The sequence below is a fragment of the Palaemon carinicauda genome, chromosome 12 (genome assembly GCF_036898095.1).
Source record: "Palaemon carinicauda isolate YSFRI2023 chromosome 12, ASM3689809v2, whole genome shotgun sequence".
NCBI classification, from domain to species: Eukaryota; Metazoa; Arthropoda; class Malacostraca; order Decapoda; family Palaemonidae; genus Palaemon; species Palaemon carinicauda.
The window spans coordinates 108,259,646-108,271,769 of record NC_090736.1 but is presented as its reverse complement, the minus strand read 5'-3'; the positions used below and the strand labels follow the sequence as shown (position 1 = coordinate 108,271,769).

At 35.1% G+C, this 12,124-nt stretch overlaps 1 protein-coding gene across 1 annotated transcript; it reads right to left on the bottom strand.

The window, feature by feature from the left end:
* Positions 1-3,981: 3,981 nt before the first annotated feature.
* Positions 3,982-10,627, bottom strand: LOC137651001 (uncharacterized). The gene is made up of 5 exons (XM_068384139.1): positions 10,555-10,627; positions 9,006-10,110; positions 8,382-8,624; positions 7,622-7,956; positions 3,982-4,331 (listed from the first exon to the last, which is right to left on the bottom strand). The coding sequence occupies exons 1-5, from the start codon at positions 10,625-10,627 to the stop codon at positions 3,982-3,984; spliced, it is 2,106 nt and encodes a 701-aa protein (XP_068240240.1).
* Between the last annotated feature and the right edge of the window lie 1,497 nt (positions 10,628-12,124).

The window sequence follows — 12,124 nt, the reverse complement described above, 5'->3', positions numbered from 1 at the left end:
TTACCTAATTTTTTTTTTTTTCATAATCCAGTCGCAGTCGGGAACAGGACCTCTGCTTTGAGTAACTGGACCATCATATACTCTCTCATTTACTTCTTCCATATCGCTATCATTCATTGTCCTATTCCGATTCCCATCTATACACCTATTCTCTAATATATAGTGCACTATCCCATTTACCTCATTGTTATCTGGCCATAAAATCCCACTAATTTCTGTCAACAATTCATCCATTACATCGAAACCATGTTCTACTTCAATCAAAGAATGTTTCATACTACTTATCATTCTCCTTTCCCTAATTCTCGCAATTACCATACTTTCTTTTACATTATCAAAGGACAAACCACACACACTAAAGGTTTCATTTATACTCAGCCATGATTCATCTGTATTAACATATTTATCTTCCATACTCACTTGTACATTTACACCCTTATCATGCACATTTGGATTTCTACCTATACCGATAAACTTCCCTTGCACTTTCTCCTCACTTAGAAATTTGAAACGCCTCTCTTTCCTATATTCAACTAACACTAATTGTTTATTTTCTAGCCCTAACTTCTCATGCATGCTAGGTTCATATTTACTCAATCTCAATCAATTATTCATCTCATTCTGACAAATATTGATCCTATTACTTCCACACACACACACAGGAGGACTCACCTAGTTGAACCCTCTGACTCCCTAGTTTCCCGAACATCCTGGCTGGCCTATTCCCTTCTTTCTACAAACCCTAGCTACAGTATATGCCCATCTACACCACATTCAGTACATCTAGCACGCTGTTCTCTACACATCCTCGCATAATGCCCATTCTAACCAAAATTGCCGCAAATCACCTTTGTACGATTACTCTTACATCCACTTGATGTATGCCCAGTCATGCCACCCCGAAAACACCTAACCTATTTCTCTTTCTTACACTCACTGATACGATGCCCTATTTCAACACACCTGAAACACGTTCCTAATGCTCATCTACACTCATTCTTTTTGTGTCCTACCTTCCCACACCTATAATACTTCTCTTCATGCAAACAACTACCTGACCTACCTCGCTGTGCACTAGCACTCCTATCTATCCAAACGTGATTCCTTGCCTAAACTCTTTATTTGTCCGTACATGTATTCCCACATTAATCGGCCTAACACTCCTATCTGCTACACTATCAGCTATCCTCATCAGCCCTCTCAAAATGGTGCTATGTAAATTCCACCCACGAAAATTCCACTCACGAACATTCATCCCACTAAATTCCACCCACGCAAATTTCACCCACGTCAAGTTCCGCCCACGGAAATTCCACCCACAAAGAATATCTACTTCTTGTCTTTCATGTATGTTTAATCACAAAAGTCAGGTTGAAATGAATATAATATGTGTGGGAAGGGAAACAGACAATCTTTAAAACATCAAATAATATTAATTGATTGTATCCATTGAAAGTGAGGTTGAAATTGCTATTATTCATATGGGAAAGGAAACACAAACAGTTTTTAAAACATAAAATATTAGTTATTGATTGTATCCATTGAAAGTGAGGTTGAAATTACTGTTATACATATGGTAAAGGACACAGACAATTTTTAATACATAAAATAATATTTATTGATTGTATCCATTTCATATTGCAACCTATGCAAAATTAAAATTCAAACAAAAGAAATTAAATTTATTTAACCATGCAAGTTATGTGGTATACCTTTTAGAAATTCTAATATGCATGATGGTTCATAATTTTCTATAAGATTTATAAGTCTCTCATTTATAGACTTATATTTCTTTCTTTTCTGAGCCTCGTCTCCTCGGCTTAAATAAATAATTTTAGTTTGGGTTAGAGCTTCCTCTTTTTGGAGTGATGAGCAAAGTGTCCATGAATTTGGATGGATACATGTTAACGACGTTCTTAGAGCACTATTAAAACCTTCCACCTGATTGTTTGTGCTCGGTACGTTATTTAAAGTACGCTCATGTACATTCCACATTTCGATAGGGAAAAGAGGTTCAACTCTCCGTCTCCGTTCACCTCTTCCACGTTGGACGCCAATATAGGTCTGCTCAAAATAAGTAATAAATTCTGTTGGTAGATTTTCATCATCAGAGAGAAGTTCAAATCTATCAACAACATCGTGGATGAGTAAAAAAGCTGAAGCATTGAAGCCTTTTACTCCCAATGCAAACGAATGGTCAGTATTATACTGAACCTTCTTACCTATTTCACAAATTTTACGCCAACAGGACTGACCTAAATGAAATAAACGTCCTGAAATATCAGCACTTACGAACACTGAGGTGAAAGCATTGTGAATTGATGATTCAAAATCCATGATGCATTGGCTTGGTTGACTGTTTGGACGCAATTCAAAGATAGCTAAAAAAAGTCTCCTGTAGGTAGCCTCTTGTTTATTTGGCAACAGTGCAAAAACGCGAGGGAAAGACTGTTTCAATACTAGTCTGTAGGATGGTGATTGTTTAACGAAGATAGTTGTTTAAAATAATCACCCACAATATATATATATATATATATATATATATATATATATATATATATATATATATATATATATATATATATATATATATATATATATATATATATGTGTGTGTGTATATATACATATATATATATATATATATATATATATATATATATATATATATATATATATATATATATATATATATATATATTAATAGTAAAAAAAGTTGTTAACATTTAAACCTTCAGTTATTGATATGAAATAAAAAAAGTTTCATTTGGTCTAATGATTGAATAGATGAAAGAAAATAAAAAATATAGAAAATATGGGTGGAACTTCCGTGGGTGGAATTTTACATAGGTGAAATTTTTGTGGGTGGAATTTTTGTTGGTGGAATTTTCGTGTGGTGAATTTTCGTGGGTGGAATTTTTGTTGGTGGAATTTTCGTGGGTGGAATTTTCAGACCACGCTCAAAATGGCATCTTCAAAACTACTGAACTCTGACACACTTTCCCCCATTCAAGTTGTCACACTGACAGATTGACTTTCTTTCATACACCTATCTAACTCGTAATTCTCAACTATCTCTAAAATATCATCCCATGTCAATCTTTCTTTCGTCCACCTCATTTTCTCCTTACGTTTCAAATTAATAAACTCCGCCACATTGTCAGGTACAGTAGTCAAAAACTTCATTATTAATTCCTTATTCTCATTCATGCCTTCATCCCCATACTTCTTCTTACCTAACGTTTCCACCCTACATACATACATTGATATCGCTTCTCCTGCATTCATCCTTGCCTCATCAAAATTATTCTTACGCTTATACCTAACACTTCCTCTCATAAATTTCACCAGCTCAATTATTCTCTTTTTCACACCTCCATTATCAACATCCCTTACATTCATTATGACACCATACATCGTCAACAAATACATGTCAAATATTCTCCTAACTCCCTAGTCCAAACTCTCTACCACCATATTTAGCCTGACAGAACCTTTCATACTAATTAAAAAAGTCATACATATCCCTACTGCTATGTTCATTAAACCTTTCTCACCTTGGTACCTCTCTCATAACCACTGTCTTACAAACTTCAACTTCATTCTCACTACTAACTTCACTGCCTAATCCCTTCTCGTTTCCTTTTTTCTCATTAGAATATGATGAATCCAATTCAACACTTAAATTTCTTTCCTTAACCATTCCCTTCTTAACTTCTTCCTACTTACCACTTTCACCCATTCATGATCATCGTCACTCTCATCCTGATCTTCGTTATTTTCCTTCTTCATATTACTTTTACATTTCTTCTCATTCTTCTTATCACATTTCTCTTCATCCTTACTACGCCTACTTCCCTTATCTTCAATCTCACTATCATTACCTTCCCCATTACCACTTACCCTAGCCTTCTCATCCCCTATCAACCCAATACCTGAAGCAGAAGCTACTCCTCTGAACATTTTCATCATTCCCATTACTTACCCCATCGTAGCTTCTATTCGTTTCTCCATTCGTTCCTCATTCTCTTGCATCTTCATCTTAAAACCCTCTTCCACTCTCTCTACAGTTCCCTGAATTTCCCTCTGTTTCCTATGTATCTCCTCATTCCCACAACTCAGCCTCGCATTCTCCCGCACAACTTCTCGTTTTCCCCGGACAACTTCTCCTTCTCTACGGACAACTTCTCCACACGCCCCGTAATCAAACGCAATTCCTTCCTTAATAGTTTGTTCTGCTCTTCCGTTTTTTTTTTCTGTCTTAAATCTAATTTCGTATCCTATCAGTCCTTCGTCTAAGAGTCCAGCCATCAATCCCTCATTGGCAGTCCCTGTTCGGGTGCCAAAATAAGGTGACGGGATTTAGCAAGAACAACCCCCACATCCTTGAATCACTCAAACTGACAAATATCTCCTCATCATAACCTGTCCCCTAACGTTATCTACTGGACTCTTAGAAAGAAGGGAAATAAAAGCAATTCATAACCTTAATACTGTTCCTTAAAACTAGAAAGTTTAATAAGAAACAATCCACAATCAAAATAATAATCACACTTAAGATTAATGAAAAATATAACACTAAATATACAATAACTGTAACACTATTAAAAAATAAACAAAATAAAAGATGTATGTTTTTATAAGTATTGAGACACCAACATTTTTCCACACAAAGCAGAACTGTCTTTCTAAGCACACTACCACAGTTTTGTGATTTACAGACTAAGCTGTGTGGCAATTTGCCATAAATGCCTCTCTGATTGGGGTAGTGGTTATCATCATCATCATCATCATCATCATCAATCGAAAGTTCGTTCAATCCCGGTCATCAACAACTATAAATATCTGAGCAGTCGTATCAAGTTCTTTATCATAAGCCAGGTCATCAACAATCAATTCCACACACAAGTTAAAATCTCTCCAAATGAGGAATTACGGCTTTAGAAATAAATAATCACTTCAACGCTGGTCGAAAATAATAATAATAATCCAGCATTCACACACACAACTGCCTCCATCTGAAGTCAAATCAAAAAGAGCCTTCGCCCAAGATATTCGCCACTGTCCTAACCTAGCTAAAAACATAAACAAACTACCTCCGTTATACCAACAGTCTTTCTCACAACAAACAATCATTACACTAACTACCTCTCGCTCGCTGCCACATATACACTTTCTCTCTCTCTCTCTCTCTCTCTCTCTCTCTCTCTCTCTCTCTCTCTCTCTCTCTCTCTGGATGGGACAAACAAGAAATAAATGAAAATAAAACAAAAATTAATCCTCCAAAGTTTGACTGAGTAAGATTTCATCAAAATATTACTTTTTATTCTGGTAGAGATTATAGACAACTTATAAGTTATCATTTTTATTATTATTATTGTTATTATTATTAGTATTATTATTATTGTTATCATTATTATTATTATTACAATTGATCTGAAAATTTTCATGTATGTTCCAAGCCTCTGCTAGGCGTCTATTATTAACAAAAGTAAGAAAACATTCTACCAACAAAATTTCCGATTAACTATAGCCATATAATTTTTCATATATTTTTACTTTTTATAAATAAGCTGGTTTAATCAGAATGGCTAGTAGTAGCCCTGTTAGGAAGTCTATTCAGGACAACATAATTCTATATTTAACAAAAATTAAAATTAGGAACATTTAATTTCATTCGGTTAAATAATGCAGTTCTAAGCCAAAACAATTACTGTATATCGCCAACCAATAAAACCAAATTGTATTTTTGTACCATACAATTACTGCTGCCCATTGCAGCAAAATGTTAATCACCAATATTGTGTGATAATCATATTATATTGCATTTGAAAAAAAAATATTAAATTCAGGTATTCATATTGTATATTATCTGTTGCAATTACTCGTGTCTGAGTATAATAAACATATCCTAAAGAAAAGAAACTAAAAATAATTAGGGTTTTTAAATATGTTAACGATTAAGTTCATGTCGAAGAAATCTTCCAGGTAAAATATCTCTTTTAACACAATGAATTCTTATATAACATTCAATTCTACCAAAGGAATCTGTTAGCATTTTCTGCAAGATACCCTTACCAAGAAAAAAAGGAAAGCAGGAACATTGAAAAGAAAACCAATACACTTTTCCACGTAGTTCTTTTCTCCGGCAAAAGAAAGAATGGAGTTTCTCCTGGAAGCGAGTAATGCACCACTCCATTGTTTTGCTTACGCGCAAAAAACCTGGTATTCTCATGGGTGTGAAATTCAGAGTTTGTATTTTTATTATAATTATAATTTCTATGAGGGAGAACATAAAATTATCGATAAGATATATCTGAAAAAAGCTAGGCGATGGATATTATTATTATTATTATTATTATTATTATTATTATTATTATTATTATTATTATTATTATTATTATTATTATTATTATCCAATGTCACTCTATTTGATTCAATATTCAATATATGGCCTGGTTCTTTGTCGACTCGTGTAGGTAACAGCAAGGTTGAAAAGACACAACATGTAAAATGTATTAACACACACACACACACACACACACACACACACACACACACACATATATATATATATATATATATATATATATATATATATATATATATATATATATATATTGTTACAAGCCCTATTTTCCGATGACACCTGATGTCGTAAAATTAGAGGAAGCCCCAAAATGTGCAATGTCAAAATTGAACATGAAAGGAGAAAGTAGCTAAAGGCTTGCAAACATCATAAAGATTTATTATATAATTATAATTTGAATAATACTTATAGGACTTAATTCTCAAACTGAATACTCAAAACCTAATGTGTTGACTAATTAAAACAAATGTATTTATAACCTAAGAAAAATTAAACCTAGAGCAAAACACTAACGTAACACAAATAAGAAACATGAGGAATGGTGTGTGAATATCCGTATATACATGAATAAATACATGAATATATCAACACTCGTAAATAAATATAACAAAGTTATAAATAAATCCAACACTCAAACAAATAATGTATTACAAAATATACTCAAGAGGCAGATGCAGATGTATAAGTCCGTGAAGTACAAAAAGTTAATCCTCCACTGAATACAAAACCAAGAACAGAACTCAAGATATGAAATATTTAGGTAACAAACATAACCTTCAATGAAGGAACTACGGTGGCGTGACGGGTACTTCAGCCAATCACAAGCGGAGTAAGTCGAGCGAATAGGTGAAGAAACTACGATCGTTAAAAATCGTAACCAGGCCGGCAACGTAAGCGGTAGTTGAAGAGCGTTAAAACTGTAATCATGTCGGAGTCATGAGACCTCCCCCCTAGAGACCTCGTGCATCTGTAAGGTGGAAGAGGTTAAGATCCCCTATTTGTCGAGAGTCCTCTTGATAAATCGTCTGCGATGACGTTCTCTGTTCCTTTCACGGGGTTAATAATAAGTTGGTAAGGCTGAAGCATTAAAGACCATCTCATATAATATTTGGTTATGATTTTTCATCTTCTGAAGGAACTGAAGCTGGTTGTGATCCGTATATATTTCAAGAGGATACCTTTAATCTTGAATATAACAGGCAAACTTTTGCAGGGCAAGCATCAATGCGAGACATTCCTTTTCTATCACACTATATGATTTCTGATGTTTTTTCAACTTAGCTGAATAGTAGCACACAGGATGGAGGGTATCAAAGTTGACATCACGTTGCATAAGGACTGCACCCATTCCTTGATCGCTGGCATCTATGTAGAGAAGGAAAGGTTTATCCATACTAGGTGTACAGAGAACTGAGTTACTGAAGAGAAATGCCTTTAGCTGATGGAAGGCTTTCTCACACCCATCTGTCCCCTTGAACAGTACGTTTGAGCTAGTGAGGGTCGTAAGTGGAGCAGCTACTGTAGAGAAGTTAGGGCAGAAATGGCGATAAAAGCCACACATACTCAGGAAGCGCTGTATTTCCCTTCTAGTCGTTGGACGAGGGAAATTGAGAATGGCTTCTATAATCACTTCCTTAGGTCAAGTTTGACTTTGACCCACCACATGTCCGAGGTAAGTTACCGTACCCTGGCCGAAGGAAGATTTGAGCAAGTTTATGGTGAGACCACTTTCATCCAGGCGTTGCAGTAGATTTGATAGACGTTGCAGGTGATTGTTCCAAGTGTCTGAAATTATCAAAATATCGTCTAAGTATACATAAGTCCATTCTAAATCCCTACTAATGAAGTTCATAAGCCTTTGAAAGGTTGCTGGGGCAGAATTAAGACCAAAAGGCATACAGGTATATTGAAATAGACCATCAGGGGTTATAAAAGCTGATATTTCTCCTTAGAGTTTTCAGTGGGGGGAATTTGATAGTAACCTTTTTGTAAATCTATTTTAGATACAAACTTAGCTTGACCAACAGAATCTATTATAGCATCAATTAGAGGCAATGGGTAAGAGTCAGGGATAGTTAAATCATAAAGTTTCCTGTAGTCTGTGCAAAGTCTGAAACATCCTCCAGGTTTTGGGGCGAGTAGACAAGGCGAAGCCCATGGACTACAGCTATGTTCTGCTAGGCCATGTTCCAGCAGAAAGTTTACTTCATCCCGCATGACTTTCCTCCTTTCTGGACTTAAGACGATACGGTGCCTGTGTGACAGGGAGAGAACCAAATTTTAGACGGATGTTATGTTCTATCAAATTACATTTCCCTACGGCATCACTCAGCACATTAGGAAATTCTTTGAATAGGTTGGCCAAGTCCCTAAGCTGAGACTCTGATAAATGTGTTAGAGACCCTTCCAGATCTTCTATAATATTACTGTTGGTCGTAATAGGGCTCGGTATATATTCATCCGACGCTTCAATTGGTTTGTCAGAATTTGTTATATATAGATTAATTTTTGAAACAGCCTCATCTGATGTTCTCTTTAAATATTCTTTTAATAAATTTATGGGATATTTCTGAGTCTCTTTCCTTTTATCTGGAGTAGATATTAAATAGTTATTTGACTTTAAATTATCAATTACGGTATATGACTTTTATTTTTAGGTGAAAAGGGAGATCCTGGTATAGGCATTAAAACTAACACCTCATCTTCAGGCTGAAACTGTCTGACTTTAGCAGATTTATCAAAGTGAGTTTTCATAGATACTTGACTCTCCTTTAAGCATTCTTTAGCTAATTTTCTTACTTTAGATAACCTCTCTTTCAAGTTGTTCATATATGTCTGCATATTAACCTTTGAGGATTCTGAATCAAAGTCATTGGCTAGCAAGTGATCTTTTACAATTTTTAAGGGACCCCTGATCTCTCTACCAAACAGTAACTCAAAAGGAGAAAATCCCAAAGATTCTTGCTTACATTCTCTAACTGCAAATAATAAAAAGTCAAGACCTTCATCCCAATCGTTTGAACATTCTAAACAGTAACATTTTAGCATGGATTTAAGGGTTTGGTGGAATCTCTCTAAAGCTCCTTGAGACTCAGGGTGGTATACAGAACAGTTTACAGTAAGCACATTTAATTCTTTTAGTACCTCTCTGAAAAGATCCGAAGTGAAATTAGTTCCTTGGTCAGATTGCAAAACCTTGGGAATACCAAAATTTGAGAAGGTGTGTATCAAGTTAGTAGCTATATTCTTAGCAGAAATGTTCTTGAGAGGTATAGCTATAGGAAATCTGGTTGATCTACACATGATAGTAAGGATGGATTTATTCCCTTTGCAAGTGGAAGGAAGTGGACCAACACAATCTATTAGTATTTTCTCAAAGGGTTCCTCTAATACAGGGATAGGAATGAGCGGAGCAGGAGGAATAGATTGATTGGGTTTACCGATAACTTGGCAAATGTGACAAGATTTTATATATTCTGTAACACTTTTCTTCATTCCTGGCCAAAAGTAATGTGTTTGGAGCTTCTGATAAGTTTTCTTTATACTTAAATGTCCATTGAGACCATCATGGGCCAAAGAAACAATTTCACTTCTCAAAGAGGATGGAATTACTATCTGAAATGCATCGGCCCAATCTTGTTCTTGAGCTAAGTGGCTAGGTCTAAATAATCTCATGAGAATGCCTTCATGCAGGTAAAATCCTGGCTTTTCTTCAACTTCTGTAATGTGGGAAGCTACCTCTGACCAACATTAGGTCAAATTAGGGTCAGACTTCTGTGTTGCAATTAAGGAATCATTTGATATCTTTATTTCTTTAATGTTAGGTGAAGGCACAGATTTAATTCTAGTCTGACGAGACTTTGACCTAGTGGTTACACAAACAGGGAAAAGATCAAGCTGAGAGGATTCTATATTTAGAGTAGGGTTATTTTCCAAAGGATGATCTACTACAACTGGACATGGAACAGTATGTTTCCCAGAAATATCATTTCCTAGTAACAAGTTAATTCCAGGGACCGGTAAATTTTGTGTTATTCCTACTTTTATTTTTCCGGATACAAGTGGAGACTTAAGATACAATTCCGTGAGGGGAATGTTGGAAATTGAAGAGAGATCACAAATTACTACCTTTTCATTTAGATAGAATTTCTCCAAGTTAGGGATTACTGTATTAAGCATTATACTTTGAGCAGAACCGGTGTCTCTTAGAATGTTGACAGGATATTCTACATTATTGAGAGTTACTGTGCCTGTCATTTTGAAATCTTCAAAAACATCTATGCAAGGAGGGTGAGCAGCTACGTTAGATGTGGGCTTATTAAATGGGAGCTGAGATTTTACTGTAGTTTTGGAAGCTTTATTAGGGTCATAATATTTAGAGTGTTTACAGTGGGGACTCCAGCATTCAGTAATGTGATGACCAGATTTCTTACAAAAACTGCATATTATTTTAGTTTGGTATTTATCACTACTACTATTCCCATCGTGAGTCTCTGAAACTACAGATGAGGCAGGTTTTACAGGAACTGTACTTTTATCAGACTTATGATTACCTTTATGTACTAAGGAATATACATCAGCACAATTTGCTGCCTCTTTCAATTGGGTTTCACCTCTATCTTCTAGGTGGAGCTTAACATTCAGAGGGATTTTCCTTTTAAATTCATATACTAATAAGTTAACTAACTGATCGAAAGTGGTGACATTACTCGATAACAGCCACTTCTGAAAATACCGTAGCTTCTCTGTAGCAAATTCAACATAAGTCTGAGATGGAGTTTTAATTGAATTACGGAAATTTTGTCTATAGCCCTCAGGTGTAATAGTGTATGCATTTAGGATAGAAGTCTCAACAAAATCATAGTCTTGGTAGTCTTCTAATGATAGAGTAGAATATACGATCGAGGCTTTACCTTTAAAGTTTGTGCTAACTAGCCATGTCCAAGAGGTTCTGGGCCAATCTAATTGAATAGCTGTCTTCTCAAAATTCCTAAAATAACTTTCAGGGTCATCTTCATTAAATTGAGGAACTAGCTGAGCTTCTTGTGCAATGTTAAACTTATAATTAGGAATACCTTGGATAATTGAACGGTCATGAGTCTGAGCCTCTAGTCCGCTAACTTGACTTCTCTCTCTATTTCTAGCTTCCTTGCTTCGAACTGTATTTGTGCTAACTTCAACTCTCTCTCTATCTGTAATTTCTCTATTTCTACATCAGCAATACTCTTTTGCAAGGAAGGTGCATCATTCCCTAGTGACAATTTCTGATCATGAATTTTATTAATAAATTCTTCGGTACTAGATAATGAAAGTCTATCATGCTCCTGGTCTTTATCATCTAATAATGTCACAGATTCTGGCAAAATTAATCCCTGTTCTACCAAACCATCTATAGCTGTAGTCTTAAGGTCTCGTAGGGTCATGGAAGATGTGAACGAAATCCTAAAGTACATAAGAATAAACTTCCATTCATCTTTACTTAAAGTAAATATACTCATGTATGTAAAATCTGGCTTAGAGCAAAAGGCATGGACATCAAATTCACTCATTGTAACAGCAAGTAAATTCCTCTCAAGGATTGTGTTGGTTACAGATTAAATATACAATACACAAATTGAATACAAAAGGTATTAAGTACATGTGAAGCTGTATTATCACTATGTTCAGTGATGAGGTAATATTCAGTGATGATTCAATATAAGATTCAGGTAAGATTCATTTCGAGATTCAGGCTGGCTTGTTGCCTTAAGTGCA